This window comes from Bufo bufo, chromosome 3 (assembly GCF_905171765.1).
Source record: "Bufo bufo chromosome 3, aBufBuf1.1, whole genome shotgun sequence".
NCBI lineage: Eukaryota > Metazoa > Chordata > Amphibia > Anura > Bufonidae > Bufo > Bufo bufo.
In genome coordinates this window covers 482,592,060-482,611,014 of record NC_053391.1, presented here as the reverse complement: position 1 = coordinate 482,611,014, position 18,955 = coordinate 482,592,060, and the positions used below count along the sequence as shown (strand labels likewise).

The 18,955-nt window shown below is 39.7% G+C and overlaps 1 protein-coding gene across 1 annotated transcript in view; it reads left to right on the top strand.

Moving 5' to 3' along the window:
* NALCN (sodium leak channel, non-selective) overlaps positions 1–18,955 on the top strand; it is a 1,068,865-nt gene that overhangs the window by 438,318 nt on the left and 611,592 nt on the right. Inside the window, exons 8-9 of the mRNA XM_040425261.1 lie at positions 2,901–3,043; positions 3,146–3,250. Coding sequence (XP_040281195.1) covers positions 2,901–3,043; positions 3,146–3,250 — 248 coding nt within the window. The remainder of the gene's footprint in view (positions 1–2,900; positions 3,044–3,145; positions 3,251–18,955) is intronic.

Genomic DNA, 18,955 nt, shown 5'->3' with positions numbered 1-18,955 from the left:
TGTACCGGATTTTTTGCGGTCTACTGCATACAGATATATAATAGAGCGGTGTGTACAGATATATAATGAAGTGTTGTATACAGATATGTAATGGAGCAGTGTACAGTATACAGATATATAATGTAGTGGATACAGAGTGTATTTATTAGCTATGTTCCTATAGTGGCTGAATGTTAATACAGTATCGAAAAACAACATGTACAGTATGGATACATTTGTATTTAGGAAAGCCTTTTGATCATTTCCTCCTTGACGGCACCCTCCATCGACCCCCCCCCCCCCCCTTCTGCCAGGACAATTCCCACACCTATTCTTGCTATTCTTAATGTTGGTTCTCTTTCTCCACAATTGCGCAATGGAAACCTAATATGAATTATGATGTTAACACTGACACCATTAAAAATAATATTGTTACATGAAAAAGAAAAAGAAATAAATCAATACAGCTGCAGCGCTGGCTAAGTTTTAAAATACACCAAAAGTTTACAGGCAAAAATAGACCAATATATATAGCGTTGCTGCTATATTGATTTATTATATATAAATATATTTTATATATTTATATTATATATAAATTTACATATAGTATAATTAGTGTAATATTGTATAATTATTTTTTAATACAAGAGGTTATCTATCTTTCTATCTATCTATTTATCTATATCTATATATGTCCATTATACTGTACAATACACTATATCCAAATCACCATACCTCATATGGATCATGGAATAAATAATTATACAATATTACACTAATTATACTATATGTAAATTTATATATAATATAAATACTGTATTAACATTCAGCCACTGTAGGAACATAGCTAATAAATACACTCTGTATCCACTACTTCAGAGAAAAACAAATAATAAATAAAAATAAATATGGAAAACTGCATCAAGATACAAAACAATATACACTTAAAAGGATAAAAAAAACTGATGAATGCAATAATATTGATTGTGTATCTGACATACTTGAAGCAAACTATCCTATTACTAGAAATTGGGACATTCTCTAATAACATTCCTACCCCCCACTCTCAGTATGGCTACAATAGGATCTAAGGTCCCTTTCACATAGCAATGAATAAAAAATAGCAATAAATTTAAAATAGTGATAGATCCTGGAGCATACACAAACAAATAAATTTATATCCCATAAATATCATAGTTTATGTAGCAGCACCTGAGTTAGATAGTGTTCCAATTCACAGAATGGAATAAGACAAGTTCAGTTCACCTCCATATTCTAATATAATTGTAGCAGCATAGAATAGGAGAATAGAGAATATATATATATATATGTATCCAAGTTCACAGCAATTTGTCGCAGTATAGACAAGGTGGCAGTAGTTGGTAAGTAACTATCAATGTCAGCGCTTCGATCTTTTAATGGAATTTGCCATACAACAGAGACAGCAGGCAGTTAGTGAAGGACCTATTTATGGGATAATAATTTATTTGTTTGTGTATGCTCCTGGATCTATCACTATTTTATATGTATTGCTATTTTTTATTCATTGCTATTTTTTATTGCTGGTCATTATTTTAGCTATTGTCCTGATTTTAGTTAATAAACACGTACTCCACCAGAAGCGCAGTGAAAGACACCAGCAGTGAAAGGTCTACAGCAGGAAAATAACCTGCACTTTACCTGCACTACTGACTGTAGTTCTATGCGCCATCTGGTGTTCACAACCCAACATTGCACCCTGAGTTTTCTCAATGGCTATTTACGCAATTCGGTTTGCTAATTGAATTGGAAATCGCTTTGCGCTGCCGCGATTCTGAAGGGAGCGCTAGCGATGCTATATCTGTAAACAACAACATAAAATAGGGAACCCAGCTCTAAGTTGGATTCGCAATGCGAGAATATTACTTTGCCTATTTTTTGCAATAAATAGAATACTGAGTCATTTTTCTATTTATTGCAAAAAATAGGCAAAGTAATATTCTCGCATTGCGAATCCAACTTAGAGCTGTCCATAGGCAACTTTCCTATTGGCTTGCTAGAATCAACGAATATAGAGAATATGGCGCTATATTCATTATCTTCGTTAATTCTAGATAGCCAACCAATAGGAAAGTTGCCTTATATAGTTAAACTCGCAATACGCAAATAATTAAATTGCTTATTATAATATAATATACAGTAGAATAATGACAAATATTCGATCCCAACGAAATATAAGACGAATATTCAATTGAATATTCGCAAAATATTGCGAAATCGAATATGGCACCTCCCGCACATCACTATTGCTGTCATTGACTGGTGTAGGGCCAGAATTTTCAATTTCCTATAGCTAGTCTAAAAGCATTGCTACACATCCTATAAAGGAAAATTTCAAACAAAATGTTCATGATTTTTATTTTTTTATTCTTTGAGTATACTGTCATTTGTGTCATTCTCGCCATTATCTTCTTCATCAACATTCCCCCTTCCCAACACAGAACAATCTTCACAGCTCCCTTGACTATGAGGAACAAGGCACTGAAATGACAGACGACATGCACTGGGAATCTTTGCATTTCCCACCTGAAGAGCTACTGTCACCTATAGGGTTTTGTTGTCCACATTGCAAATTTCAAGGCTGTGAACATTTATTTGAAGAGTAGTAATCCTTTTTGAAATACACTATTAGACTATTAGGCAGTTTGCCATTAAGCAATAATCATTCTCTATTACCGCCTATACATCCAGGATTCAGTACATTTTTGAAGTGTTCACGAGTAGTGTTTTCTGCCATATATGTCGGATAGACATTGAATGCATTATCCAGACTGTGAGTCATGCTGCACGATAGGCTTTCTGTGGAAGGAATATCATCAGTGCATTGTATCCTAGGATACCACCGCTGCCTAGTTTGTGAAAAACCTATTTCTCTCCTCCAGGAACCAGCATCTTTACCGTATATGAAGCTGCCTCTCAGGAAGGGTGGGTTTTCCTTATGTACAGAGCAATTGACAGTTTCCCCAGATGGCGCTCCTATTTCTACTTCATTACCCTCATTTTCTTCCTTGCTTGGCTTGTTAAGGTATTGTATAATTTATTGCCTGGAATATATTCATCACGTCTGCTAGTATTAAGCAAATGCCTGTTCTCTCCATCTTAACTCTAGTAACTTTCGTTTCTTTAGAACGTCTTCATTGCTGTCATTATTGAGACCTTTGCTGAAATTAGAGTGCAGTTTCAACAGATGTGGGGTTCTCGGAGCAGCACCACTTCAACCGCTACCACCACGGTAATTCACTAGAGCATTGTTTGTGAAATTCTTGTTCATGTAATGGTCCTTTTACATGGGCCAACAATCAGGCCAATAATCAGGCCAATAATTGGAAATGAGCATTCTTCGGGTGATCAGGTCTTTTGGCTGGAACCCAAATTCATTCTTTCTGTGCAACAGATTGGCCTGTGTAAGTAGGGATCTGCAGCCCAGAAACAATGATTTTCTATGGGGACAAGCAATTGCTGTAGTGATCGCATGTCCATACAGAGGAGGCAATTGCTCCATATAAACGCAGCTCTCCGCCTACAATCAGGCAGTTATCGGGAACGTTTGAGGCCTTCCCGATAATTGCCTGAAACATCAGTCCTTGTAGATATGTAACAGAATACGGCCAAAGTACCACTGATCCTGTAAGCATGGCATTGGGACATCTCCCTCTGTTTCCAAAAGTATTAGGGCCCATTCACACAACGTTTTTAACGCTGTTTTTCATCCATTTTCCGCACAGAAACCTCTCCAAAAAATGCATCTAAACAGCCTCCCATTTATTTTAATGGGAGGAAGAACTTCCTTTTTTTCCCAGCATTCTCTACCTTGGACCGAAATCCGCGCTGATTCTCCCATTAAAATGAATGGGAAGCTGAAAGAAAAACTGTCAAAAACCACACCAAAACCGCACGGAAAATCAGCATGTTTTCAAATCTGTCATGTGAACATCCCCTTACAATGACGTTTTAATTTGGATCTACTTATAATTGAACATGCTCCTTTTTCCAAATGGAAGTATTCTCATAGTAACCTACAGGTTACTCAAAAATGGCAGATTCCCACTATTTACTCTGCAGGAGCTGTTAAGAACATGTTTATGGCAACCTGAATTCTTGAAATGCTGACAGCTTCTGCAGGACATCAGCAAGAAATATACAATTCCCTAAAAAACACTTAAAGGGGTTGTCCCACGAAAAAAAATTGTGCATTTTTCAAACCAGCACCTGAAACTGAATACTTTAGTAATTGCATGCAATTAAAATGTAGTATAGCCACTGAGTTATTCACTTAAAGAGGACCTTTTACTGCTCCTGACATGCATATTTTAATAGCTTCATGCATTCCCCATGTAATAACAATTCTGGAGCATCTATTCTTAGGCTGGGTTCACAATATGGCTGGGTTCCGATGGTTAGAATATACCATCGGATCTGAGTTTTCATGATCGCAGGGAAAACTCAGATCCGATAGTATATTCTAACCCACAGGCGTTCCCATGGTGACGGGGACGCTTGTCGGGGAGGAGTATGCGAACAACTGTACAGATTGGAAAATGCGAATATTCTAAATAACGAATATATTTGCTATATTGCTATATATATTTGTTTTTTAGAATATTCGTCAATTTGTTTTCCATATGAAAACATGATTCCTTCCTGCTTAAGTTGCTTGTGGGCCAATACCAATTGCTATATATATTTGTTTTTTAGAATATTCGTCAATTTGTTTTCCATATGAAAACATGATTCCTTCCTGCTTAAGTTGCTTGTGGGCCAATGTCTCATTGGCCCACAAGCAAGAAGCAGTGAGGAATCATGTTTTTAGATGTAAAAAAATGACGAATATTCGATATAGCGAATATATAGCACTATATTCTAAATATTCGCGAATTCTCGAAGTTGCGATATTCGCAAAAAAATTTGTTTTTCGAATATTCGCGCTCGTCACGTTTTGGCTCAGGATGCGTCCCGGGTGCATTGCGGCAAACCCGCTCCAGTCGGTACGCAATTTCAGTCAATTTTGACTGCAATTGCGTTCCATTGTTCAGTTTTTATCGCGCGGGTACAATGTGTTTTGCACGCGCGTCATAAAAAACTATATGTGGTACCCAGACCCGAACTTCTTCACTGAAGTTCAGGTTTGGGTTCAAGGTTGTGTAGATGTAATTATTTTCCCTTATAACATGGATATAAGGGAAAATAATAGCATTCTTAATACAGAATGCTTAGTAAAATAGGGATGGAGGGGTTAAAAAAAATTAAAAAAAATGTAACTCACCTCATCCACTTGTTCGCGCAGCCTGGCTTCTCTTCTTTCTTCTTCTTTGCTGTGCAGGAAGAAAAGGATCTGTGGTGACTTCACTGTGCTCATCACATGGTCCGTCACATGATCCAAAACCATTGTGATGGATCATGTGATGGACCATGTGGTGAGCGCCGTGACGTCACAACAGGTCCTTTTCCTCACAGATCAGCAAAGAAGAAGACAGAAGAGAAGCCGGGCTGCGCGAACAAGTGGATGAGGTGAGTTAAATAATTTTTTAATTTTTTTTAACCCCTCCATCCCTATTTTACTTAGCATTCTGTATTAAGAATGCTATTATTTTCCCTTATAACCATGTTATAAGGGAAAATAATAAAGATCGGTTCCCCATCCCGATTGTCTCCTAGCAATCGTGCGTGAAAATCGCACTGCATCCGCACTTGCTTGCGGATGCTTGCGATTTTCACGCAGCCCCATTCACTTCTATGGGGCCTGTGTTGCGTGATAAACGCACAATATAGAGCATGCTGCGATTTTCACACAACGCACAAGTGATGCGTGAAAATCACCGCTCATGTGCACAGCCCCATTGAAGTGAATGGGTCCGGATTCAGTGCGAGTACAGTGCGTTCAACTCACGCCCGTGTGAACCCAGCGGAAATCTCTCCCGTGTGAACCCAGCGTTATATCTGTGTATTGTGCCATTCCTTTATTATTTGCACTAGAAGTGATGAATGAATTGCTGTTAGCCTTCAGTAAGGGTACAGAGGGGAGGTAACCAGTTGATGAGGTGTCCCTGCACAGTCTGAAAATGGCAGCACTGATTGGATAGTCAGAGTATGCAGGGACACCCCCCCCCCCAACTGGTTACCTCCCCTTTGTACCCTTATTGAAGGCTAATAGCACTTTATTTATAACTTCTATTAAAAATAATAAAGGAATGACACAACATGCAGACATAAGAACAAATGCTCCAGAATTGTCATCACATGGTGAATGCATGAAGCTATTAAAACAGGTATATCAGGAGCGGTGAAAGGTCCTCTTTAACCCTTAGGCTACTAGCACCGTACATGCGATGTGTAAACATGACTCCCACTCGCACATGCAGCGGGCATCATGGCCGGCAGATCTCTGCTATTTCATACAGCAGAGACCTGTGGCTAATTACCGTGACCGGCAATAATGCCGATCGCGGTAATTAAATGCTTTAGATGCCATGATCAAGTGAGATCACGGCACTTAAATGCTTCCTACCTATGCCCCGTGTGTCCAATCCGGGCATAGGTGGTTGCCCTGAATACTGGTTGCCTTACTGAGTAGGCTAACAGTATTCAGACTGCAATTCTTATTTTGACCACCAGATGGCAGGCCAGGATAAGAAATGAGCAAAAGTGAGCAAAATAAGATAATAATAAATTCCTGATAAACCAAAATTAAAAAAAAAAAAAAAAAAAAATGTTATAAGCTCATATATGAGGCACATAATGATCACATAAAATAAAATAAAATTTAAAATATATCAAAAATAAAAAATATATAAAAGTTTAAATCACCCCCCTTTCCGTATAATAAAAGAATAAATACCTAAATAACAATAAATATAAACATCATGGGTATCACCACGACTAAAAATGCCCATACTATTAAAACAGAAAAAAAATTCCAATACGGCGAATGGCGTAACAGAAAAAATGGTCAAAATTTTTGCCATTTTTTCATTGCTTCTCTTACCCCCAAAAAATGTAATAAAATGTGATCAAAAAGTCACGCATACTCCAAAATAGTATCAACTAAAAGTACAGATTGTTCCGCAAAAATTGAGCCCCTAAACAGCTCAGTAGACATAAGTAAAAAAAAAGTTATGGGGGTCAGAGTAAAAAATAAATAAAAATCTCAAAGTTTAAATGTATTTTTACACTATTTAGACATAAATAACCTATACATATGGGGTATCGTTGTAATCGCACTGACCCAGAGAATGAAGGGCATAGGTCAGTTTTGCCGTAAACAAAACAGCATGGAAACAAAACCCGTAAAACGGTGGAGGAATTGCATTTTTTTTTCCAATTCCACCCCATTTGGAATTTTTTTACCACTTCCCACAACATTTTATGGCATAATTAATGGTGGCATTAGAAAGTACAACTTGACCTGCAAAAAATAAGCCCTCATACAGCTATGTGACCTAAAAAAAAGTTATGGCTCACGGAAAATATGGAAGAAAAATGAAAACGCAAAAACGAAAAAGCCTCCGGTAGCCAAAGGGTTAAATCTATCTGTATAGCGCCACCTGCTGTTGTGTTGCTCTAATTTCTCTGTCCTGCTCATTGAGATGGAAGCACATGCTTAGTTCTATCCTAACTGCCACCAGCTGTAGCAGAAAGGACACACCCTTAAGCTGCCAGCTTGAAATAAATCTCTTGACATATACCAAGTGTTAAAAGGTGCCTGTTACATTGAATATGCAGTGTTATCTGTAGGCAGTATGTTATAGGGCAAGGTGAGCTGAACAGATTGATATATAGTTTTATATATATTTATATAATACATATATATATATACAGTTCAGACCAAAAGTTTGGACACACGTTCTCATTCAAAGAGTTTCCTTTATTTTCATGACTATGAAGGCATCAAAACTATGAATTAACACATGTGGAATTATATACATAACAAACAAGTGTGAAACAACTGAAAATATGTCATATTCTAGGTTCTTCAAAGTAGCCACCTTTTGCTTTGATTACTGCTTTGCACACTCTTGACCTTCTCTTGATGAGCTTCAAGAGGTAGTCCCCTGAAATGGTCTTCCAACAGTCTTGAAGGAATTCCCAGAGATGCTTAGCACTTGTTGGCCCTTTTGCCTTCACTCTGCGGTCCAGCTCACCCCAAACCATCTCGATTGGGTTCAGGTCCGGTGACTGTGGAGGCCAGGTCATCTGGCGCAGCACCCCATCACTCTCCTTCATGGTCAAATAGCCCTTACTTTCAAAGTTTTCCCAATTTTTCGGCTGACTGACTGACCTTCATTTCTTAAAGTAATTATGGCCACTCGTTTTTCTTTACTTAGCTGCTTTTTTCTTTCCATAAACAAATTCTAACAGTCTATTCAGTAGGACTATCAGCTGTGTATCCACCTGACTTCTCCTCAACGCAACTGATGGTCCCAACCCCATTTATAAGGCAAGAAATCCCACTTATTAAACCTGACAGGGCACACCTGTGAAGTGAAAACCATTTCAGGGGACTACCTCTTAAAGCTCATCAAGAGAATGCCAAGAGTGTGCAAAGCAGTAATCAAAGCAAAAGGTGGCTACTTTGAAGAACCTAGAATATGACATATTTTCAGTTGTTTCACACTTGTTTGTTATGAATATAATTCCACATGTGTTAATTCATAGTTTTGATGCCTTCATAGTCATGAAAATAAAGAAAACTCTTTCAATGAGAAGATGTGTCCAAACTTTTGGTCTGTACTGTGTATATATATATATATAAAGAAAAACTCTACAGCACTTCCAAAAATACGTGCAAACTTTTTTCCACCAGATGCGACGTTTCGGTCCTCTCAATGGAACCTTTAAGTTTCGTCACCATGTGGGTGTTATTTATATATGCACTATGCACCATTACTGTTATTGCTTAAAAAAACTTTCCATTGAGAGGACCGAAACGTTGCATCTGGTGGAATAAAGTACGCACGTTATTTTTGGAAGTTCTGTGGAGTTTTTCTTTTTTTATATTTTTGGTTGGTGGATCGCACCTATATCCGCTGGCACTCCTATCTTTCAGTATTGATTGCGGTGCTGCCCAGTGTTATAATATATATATATATTTTTTTTTTTTATCTGGTCTTTGAAGTCAAGGAAGCGGTCCTGTCAGTGATTGACAGATATCTGTGTATAGAGGGAAGGCTATCAGATACTGATAGGAGCAACTCCTTGACTTCAAAGACCAGAGAGGGAAAGAATTAATTGTGTAAATTAAATTTTAATGTTGCACAAACAAGAAATAGAAATAGATGATATAACCAAACCAAGCATGACAATAGAGCTAACTGCAGGTGGCATAACAGGAGTGATGACTAAAACCCTGTAATATATGTAGATTAGCAGACAACCACTGAGAGCCTTGTATAATGGAAACCCAGTAATCTAAGTGAGATGGTGGAAAATGTAAGTTAGCCAATTTACATTAGTCTAAACTTGATCAAAATGAATGATTTCAAGTAAAATGGGTGCTTCAGTTGAAATTTCAAATGAACGATCATTTTAGCTGACCCATGACAGACCATTAAAGTCTGAAAAAAAGTCGGCCATGTTCAATATTTAAGTTAATATTTATGTTTGAACAATTTTTCGTTCAAAGAAAGATTATTCATGAACTAAAGATTTCTCCTTGAAAGAACGTTCTCAGAAATATCTTTCACCCATCACCCGGATTCATTGAACGTGTATGGGCAATTTGAAAAACGTACTGTAATAGCCAACATGTACTAGAATTTGTACAGCCATTTTCCAGATGTTTGTTGAACTGCTGTTCGACCGTCAACCAACTTCTACAGTTGTTTTCAAAATTATTCAACCCCCACTGAAATCGAGTGTTTTGGCCAGTTTGACATTGATTTTGATCATTTCAGTCATCTTGTTTACAATTAAATCAAAGAGGCACTTGTAAGTCAGACAAATATAACATTTATAATGAAATAACCACAAATGTCTTTTCTGTGCTCACATCATTATCAGTTTTATTCAACCCCCAAGTGACATTCAATCTTAGTACTTAGTACAACATCCTTTTCCAATTATAACAGCTTTTAAACGTGAAGCATAGCTTGACACAAGTGTCTTGCAGCGATCTACGGGTATCTTCACCCATTCTTCATGGGCAAAAGCCTCCAGTTCAGTCACATTCTTAGGCTTGCGCGCTGCAACTGCTTTCTTTAAGTCCCACCAGAGTTTCTCAATCGGATTTAAGTCTGGTGACTGCGATGGCCACTTCAAAATGTTCCAGCCTTTAATCTGCAACCATGCTCTAGTGGACTTGGAGGTATGCTTGGGATCATTGTCCTGTTGAAAGGTCCAACGTCTCCCAAAGCCTCAGGTTTGTGACGGACTGCATCACATTTTCATCCAATATCTCCTGGTACTGAAGAGAATTCATGGTACCTTGCACACGCTGAAGCTTCCCTGTACCTGTAGAAGCAAAAAAGCCCCAAAGCATGATTGACCCCCCACCATGCTTCACAGTAGGCAAGGTGTTCTTTTCTTCATGGGCCTTGTTCTTCCTCCTCAAAACATAGCGTTGATCCATGGGCCCAAACAGTTCTAATTTTGTTTCATCAGTCCACAGAACACTATCCCAAAACTTTTGTGGTTTGTCCACATGACGTTTGGCATACTGCAGTCGACTCTTCTTATTCTTTGGAGACAGCAAGGGGGTGCGCCTGGGAGTTCTGGCATGGAGGCCTTCATTATGCAGTGTGCACCTTATTGTCTGAGCTGAAACTTCAGTACCCACATCTGACAAATCTTTTTTCAGTTCCTCAGCAGTCACACGGGGACTTTTCTCCACTTTGCGATTCAGGTAGCGCACAGCAGTCGAAGTCAGCATCTTCTTTCTGCCACGACCAGGTAGCGTTTCAACAGTGCCCTTTGCCTTGAATTTGCAAATGATGCTTCCTATGGTGTCTCTTGGTATGTTTAACATCTTTGCAATCTTGTTATAGCCATTGCCCTTCCTGTGAAGAGAAATCACCTCTTCTCTTGTCTTCCTGGACCATTCTCTTGACTTCACCATGTTTGTAAACACACCAGTAAATGTCTAGAAGGAGCTGAGTATCACAGTCCTTTTAAATCTGCCTAATTGGTGCTTATTATGCTTTATTGCTGCTCCTTGACATCCACAGGTGTTTTCAATACCTGATCGAAAACACTTGAATGAACCTCTGTTCTTAAGAGTGGTAGTCTTTAAGGGGTTGAATAATTGTGTCAATGAAGAAATCACAAAAAAAAACATTTAATACTGTATTACAAAAACAATTGATGTCTTTTTAATTGCATTTGGTTCTTTAAAAAGTCCTTGTAAGATTTCATTCTGAACACAATTACAAATGTACACTAAATTCCCTAAAACCCTTTACAGCATTGGGGGCTGAATAATTTGGAGCACAACTGTATCTAATGTGTATGGCCACCTTTGGGGGGGGGGGGGGGAAGTAAAAGCAACAGTCACCACCTCTGACTGCCATACATGTGAAAAAGAAGCTGAGCCTAAAACAAAACAAATGGAGATAAGAAGGCAACAAAGAAAGGGGTCCAAGGAGGGAACCTTCAGATGGGTAAGAAAGACAGTTCAATAGCCAAATAGGTTACAGATCATAAAGAGATGAAATATTAAAGATTTTCGGTAGGCATGATCAATGCATGGTTGCCAAGTCTGCAAAAACTTATTTTCTATTGATAAGGATAGGAACCCAGCCTTTCTGGTTTTCAATTTGAATGCAGGAATGATCTTTCTATAGCAGTAATGAGCAACTGTCTGCTTGGCAGCTAAAAGGAAGAAGGTTCCTCTCTGCTATATTAGCCTAAATTGAGGCTAGAATATCCTTAGCAAAGTCTGCGTATGTAAAGGTGGTGATACATTTGTCGCTGGAAAGAGAGAGGTGAGTAAAATCTAGGAACACTGTTTTCAGCTTATAAAAGGATCGAAGCCATGTAGTATAATGCAAGGAAGAGATTGCTTAACGAGACAAATATACTGCAATAAGCGATAAGTACAACAATATCTACAGTATCTGTATGTATTTCTGGGAGGAAAGTTGGCGCTAGACTGAATGTTTGCTGGAGTAAAAATGTGTTTGAAATGCAAACAGAGAATATTATTTAAATACCATGATTATAGGAGACAAGCCAGGGATTTGGTAAATTTGTGATGGTAATTAGAATAAAGGCTTTGAAGTCCTGAGTCAAGCATATTTCTGAGGATCTGTCTTTGAAAATATAACACACCAAGGAGAAAACTTTTTCTGTGTATTATAGGCCTAACTAAAAACTGAACTGTGGCTGTAATAAGCCCATGAATATATGCAAAGGAGAATGGATTCAAAACTAGTGGTCCTATTCTGGCAGTAGGGGTGCAGAGTAGGTGCATCAGTAACCACCATCCATTCCTGCACTTAATATACTAAGGACTCATTTAAACGAGGTTGCCATGAAGTGGTTTGATCAAGATTTGTACTAAGAACATCATGTTCATTGCTTAAAGTTTTGCATAGCAGCAACAGATCACTGTGAAAAATGGACGTGCTGTCCATGTAACAGCGTCCTTTGTGCGACGCTGTCACCCTGCTTACCACCGCGGTTCTGGGCACCGTGCTCATCTGTGATCGTGGTCTGTTATTCCCTGTCTCTGCTGCAGCTTTGGGTTCTGCCTGTGTGGTTATTATTACCTTTGAAGATTCCGCTCCACAACTTCCATTCAACCTGAACACTGCTTGGATCTCCTGCAGGTACTTTAGTAGCTCAGCCCTCTAGCCAGACCCATCAGTGTCAAGCTCCTAATCTTGTGCTAAAGAGCTTGCTTACCACTCGTGTTCCTGACTTCGTGCTTCATTCCTGGACTTCGTTTATCTCCTATTCCAGCCTGCTTGCATCGCCTCTCCTGTTGCCGACCCAGATTTTCTAACCTTGCTCCTGTGCCGCCTGCCTTGACCCTTTGCTCGTCCTGACTACGTCTCTGCATCATCCTCCGGGTCCTGTCTTGTTGCTCCTGGTCACGACCCTGCCTGGTTTACTATGTCTGTACTTCGAAGGTACCTCCTGGTCTGCCTGGACCAGCTGTCACTGACTGATTTACACTCCAGAGTAGCCCCTGGCAACTTCCAACGGTCAAGCCTATCTTCACCATCTGAGTGAAATCTGGGTAGTTTTTTAGTCATGCCCCTCTGGAGTATTGCTAGTCAGTGGCACAGTGGGTTCACATCCGCTGTTCCGTCATAGTACACTGACGCATGGACCCCGCTGGTCATCCCAAGGCTGTCGTTCATGACCTGTTACAGGAATTAAAGCGCCAGAGTGAATGACAAGACGTATTGATGCAGTTCATGCAGAATGTTCCTGCTCACCTGGATACAGTCTTTCCTGGTTGGCAGTCGCTCCTTCCCCTGCTATGACTTCACCGGTGATTCCGGATCAGAGTGCCACTGGTGTGCAACTCTCGCTGCCTACTTGCTACGGTGGTGATCCAAAAACATGTCGTGAATTCCTTAATCAGTGCCTGATCGACTTCGAGTTATATGGGCAGAGGTTCCCCACGGAGTGGTCCACGGTTACCTTCATCGTGTCCCTGCTGTTGGATGGGGCCCTTGCCTGGGCGAACCCAATTTGGGAACGTAGAGGTCCAGAAACGACTAATCTGCAGTCTTTCCTGTCTACCTTCCGGATAGTCTTTGAGTAGCCGGGTCGCATGTCCTCCGCTGCCTCAGCACTGCTGCATCTTAGACAAGGTTCCACATCTGTGGGTCAGTACGCAATCCAGTTTCGTACCTTAGCGGCCAAACTCACATGGAATGATGAAGCTCAATTGGAGGTGTTCTGGGAAGGCTTTTCTGACCGCATTAAGGATGAATTAGCTGGCCGTGACTGTAGCTGGCCAGCTAAAACGTGTCCTAGGTTGCTAACATAGCTTATATTTTTATACTGCTAGACCTGCCAATATCCTTAATATAGTTCCTATGTTTGTGTGTTAAAGACAAAAGCAAAGTTATTTACAGTGACTTCATGTTTGGATGTCATATAACTGTTATATATTGTGTTCACAGAAGCAGAAAAGATAATATGCCTTTAAGATTTATTATATAATGTAAGGTAAGCTCAATGACACAGCAGAAACTACAGAAAGCAGAGAGTTAAACTGTTGTTGCTGGGCAGGAGTCTTGACCAATCCTAGCCAGCCTCACACAGCCCAGGAGTTTTGACCAATTACAGTCAGCCTCACACACAGGTTGTGTGGGAAATTCCCTAGCAGGAGCTGCTGGAATCATTATTCACCAGAGAGAGAAGCTGAACAGACATTCACTCCACTAAGAGCTGTGTTTTATGGAAGCAGAGAGGCCAAAATAGGTATTCAAAACAGTTATATGATGTTCCTACTGTTAATATAGTGATTAGAACTGTATACTGAAGTAGTTATATGTGTGTTTACTTACAGTTCCACCAATTGCAAACTACAAATTCAATTGCAAACTACAAATTCAATTGCAAACTACAAAGTTCACAATTGCAAATTCAAATTCCATATTGCAATCCAAATTGCATACAACCATACCAGATCATTCTCAACCAATCTGCAAATAGGTACTGCTAACTGCATACTGCAAATTGCGACCAAATTCAGCAAGTGAACTATTAGTTAGACCTCTGATCAGATATACCTCTCAGAGAGATCATAAGTGCTTAAATAACTTAAAGTGAGAGTACAGATACTCAACAGAGAAATATATCCACCATTTTATGTTGAATGACAAGATTGAACAGTTGAACCACCATCTTACGCATACCGCCATTTTGTGATACTTTATGCAACACGTGTTTTGTACATAGACTATCTGATGCAGAGGTGGCAGTGTTATATGAAGAAAAGTTGAAGTTAATAAAGAATTTATTTCAAGCATTTGGTGTGCTCTTTAAACCTACTGTTTCCATAGAACGGCGCTAGAGGAATTACAGAGTAATAGACAGTCTGGTTAGACTAAAAGTTAGAGATACCAAAATTCTTCTAATGTCACAGCGCAAAAGGCACTTCATAGTGCTGCGCCTGCCACAGTGGAACTATTACCCTCAGAGAGCGAAGTGATAGCGCTCCTCAACTTGCACAGAAAAGAGCGCATTAGAGCAGCAGAGCACCAGCATATATTGCCGCGCAGCAACTGTTCCCTGAGTGAGCAAGCAAAGACACCTCAGCGGAGCTACCATAGAGGCCATAGAACGTGTTCATTAGTCAAACTGCAGCCGACTCTTAAAGTGGCAGAACGGCAAAGGCAAAATAGTCTGAGAAAGAGCTCCAACCCTCCTGTGATCCCTAGAGAGATAAAGAGACGCATGGTGGGAGGCCAAAGTCCAGAGCTAGAGTGCCCGCACCGCTATCCACGGAGAGACCACGTACTGCAGCCAGCTAGTTTTGCCGCCACTAGGTCCAAAGCCTGCAGCAGCTTATCCAAGCCAGTGCATCGCAAGTTTGCACAGAGCATCGCAAGTTTTCACAGAGCATCACATCATATCAAGAAAGCATATGTCTCCTTTAAGACAGACATTTGTTCCTGCTCTTCAGAATAAGGTCAGAGCTTTCCTTATTACTTATCATTGCACATAGGTTTTGGTAAAGAGTGACATTTTCGTGTTCAGGAATAAAAAGACGTTCATCACAAGCCAAAAAAACAACCTCAAAAGATGATGGAACATTTGGAGCAAGAAGCAGCATTAAAAGAGAAAAAGGTCACCCAAATGTATGATAAGTGGAAATTATACATTAAAGGCATTCATAAAAAAGCTAAAGCAAGAAAGTATAAAAGGGAACTTGAGTGATATGGTAGAGACGGTAGAAGAATCTGAATCAGAGCTTATTGCAGCATATGTCAATCTGTGGTCGTTTTACGACACCTTCCAAGGATATTATAAGGAACATGGACACATGTACTGCAGTCACTAAAGATTTAGTAAAGCTCATGAGAGAACTTTCATCTGCAGCTAATTATGATGAAGTTAAAGTAAGAAGTAGGATGACCTAGCTTTTTATGAGAGACTATGCTAGGTCCTTAGGTGGTACCACAATCTCAAGTGTGACTTCCTTCGCTAGCAGAAGTGCCACCCAGATATCAGAGTCCTCAAATACTTCAGCTAAAAGAAAGGAATTAGCTGAACAACTTACTGTCAAGAGAGCAGAAATTGAAATGGAATCTGCCATCGAGGCGCAGTGCCAACTGATGGCTGAAAAGGATGCACAACGCCATCAGACGGAAGCTGAAAAGGATGCACAACGCTATCAGATGGAAGCTGAAAAGGAGGCACAGCACCATCAAATGGAAGCTGAAATGGAAGCACAGCGCAAACAGATGAAAAGTCTGGAAAGGCAGAAAGAAGTAAAGATCATAGAAGCCAGACTCAGAGTACACGAGGAGGATGAGTCAGAGTAGTCATAGGTTCAAATCTGTACTAAGTGAAGAAAAAAACTCCTATTTTTCTTCATATGCTCAAGAGAACGAAAGGAAATCTCCATCACTTAGTGAGGAAATAATTCATTATCCTTTCATCCCTGCTCAGAGAGACAAAGAGATGCCTAGTCCAATGTTAGGAAAAAGGTGTGTGAATTTACCCTCTATCTTTACGGGAAAAGATAAAGAAAGGGACTCACCTAATTCAGAACTAAGTGAGAAAATAGAACCGGATGATTCTATTCCTAGATGCCACGGCAATGCTCAGGAGAGTGTTACAACAATTGTCCCAGCAAGACCACAGAGAACAGTCCTAGCTAGACTTCCTGTTCTGGAACCCACTGTATTTTCGGGAGAAGTACTGAAGTTCATAGAGTGGAAGGCAAGCTTTGAAATGATCATTGAGCATCATTGCTTGAGTCCAGTTGACAAGTTAGTCTACCCTCAGAGATATATTGGTGGAGAAGCCAAGGAAGTTCTTGAATGTAACTTCTATAGAAAAGACAAAGAAGCCTACAAGCAAGCTTGGGAAAAATTTAATGCAAGATATGGTCATCCTTTCTTAGCACAAAGAGGCTTTAGAGAGAAACTGAATAACTGACCTCAAAATAGGTCCTAAAGAACACTTCAGACTCCAAAAGTATGGTGACTTTCTGCAAGCATGCAGCAATGCCATCCCACATGTTCAAGGACTAGACGTACTGAATGACTATCTAGAAAACCACAGGACGCTAACTAAGCTACCTGAAGAAGTAGCTTTTAGATGGAATCGCTATGGGACTGAACAGTTAGATCTAGGTAAGGACTTCCCAAGTTTTAAAGAGTTCTCGGAGTTCATCAATAAGAAAACACGGATAGCATGTAATCCATTAAAATCATCTTACGTCTTAAAATCCTTAGAAGAAAGGCCTGCAAGAGAGATAAGATGCGCAAAAGCAACTAGCTTTGCAACCAACGCAGCAGCTAAAGGTCTAGACACCTATGAGAACAAGTCCAAAGTCACTACTGGGATCAGTAGAGAGACAGAACCGACAAATCTTCAGACTACCTTCAAATGTATGTTCTGTGGAGAGAACCACTCCATGCACAAGTGCCAACAATTGAGGGAGAAGTCCCCAGATGAAAAGAAAAGGTTTGTACTTGATAACCAACTGTGTTTTGGATGTCTAAGAAAAGGCCATGTTACAAAGGAGTGTAAGAAAAAGGCTACATTCAGAGTTTGCAAAGGACACCATCCTACACAACTACATAAAGAACATCCAAAGAAGGATAAATCCTCAATACCTAAAGATACTGAGGAAGAAAATAAAGTATCAGTATTCTCTTGCAGCGTGAGGGAAGAAGAAAGCAATGGCACATCAATGGTTGTACCAGTGTGCATTTCAAATCCTAAAAGGAGGAACAAGAAGGTATACGCCTATGCGCTACTGGATGCCCAGAGTGACATCACCTTCATTGATCAAGCAAGAAATCTGCAAGTAATTACAAGTGGCTACAGAACCAGTGGAACTCAAACTCACCACAATGACAGGGAGAGACACATTAGTGAACAGTAAAAGGGTCAAAGGACTGAGACTTAGAGGACTTTATTCAAACTTCACATTAGATCTACCTCCAACTTATACAAAAAACGATATACAGTACCTCTAGATCGAGGTCGCATACCTACCTGTGAAACAGCCAATGAATGGGAGCACCTATCTGTCATATCTCATGAAATGTCCCCGCTGAAGAAGTTTGGTGTTGGACTGTTGATAGGCTACGATTGACCCGAAGCCTTGGTACCATTAAAGGTAATCACAGGAGGAAAGGGTGAACCCTACGCTGTTCAAGCTGATCTAGGATGGGGTGTTGTTGGAGGAAAAAAGCAGATTGCAAACTCAAGACAGGTGACAGTATTGTGTCATCGAATATCTGTCCAAGAGTTACCAACTGTAAGTCCAGCAAAAGTAATCAAGATCCTTGAATCTGACTTTGCAGACATAAGTTCTAAAGAAAAGAGTATCTCAAGAAGAAATAAAGTTCATACACACTCTAGAAGAAAGTATTCAGCAGAATCAACAAGGTCATCTTGAAATGCACTTACCCTTTAGAGAACGACTTTGTCTGCCAAATAACAGAAATCTTGTGAAATGTTTGAAGAAAAGGATTGGAAGAGAATGATTATTTGAAATTCATGGAAGGCATCCTCAAAGAAGGACATGCAGAGAAAGTTAATAATCAACCTAAAGAAGGAGAAGTGTGGTACATCCCACATCAAGGTGTCTACCACTCACAGAAACCAGATAAGATTAGAGTAGTATTTGAATGCTCAGCAAAGAGCAAAGTATGATGGTGTTGCATTGAACGATCATCTACTAAAAGGACCAGATCTTACAAACACTCTGCCTGGAGTACTCTGTGGATTCAGAAAGTATCCCGTAGCGGTCATGTGTGACGTTTAAAAGATGTTCCACCAGTATCATGTGAAGAATGAA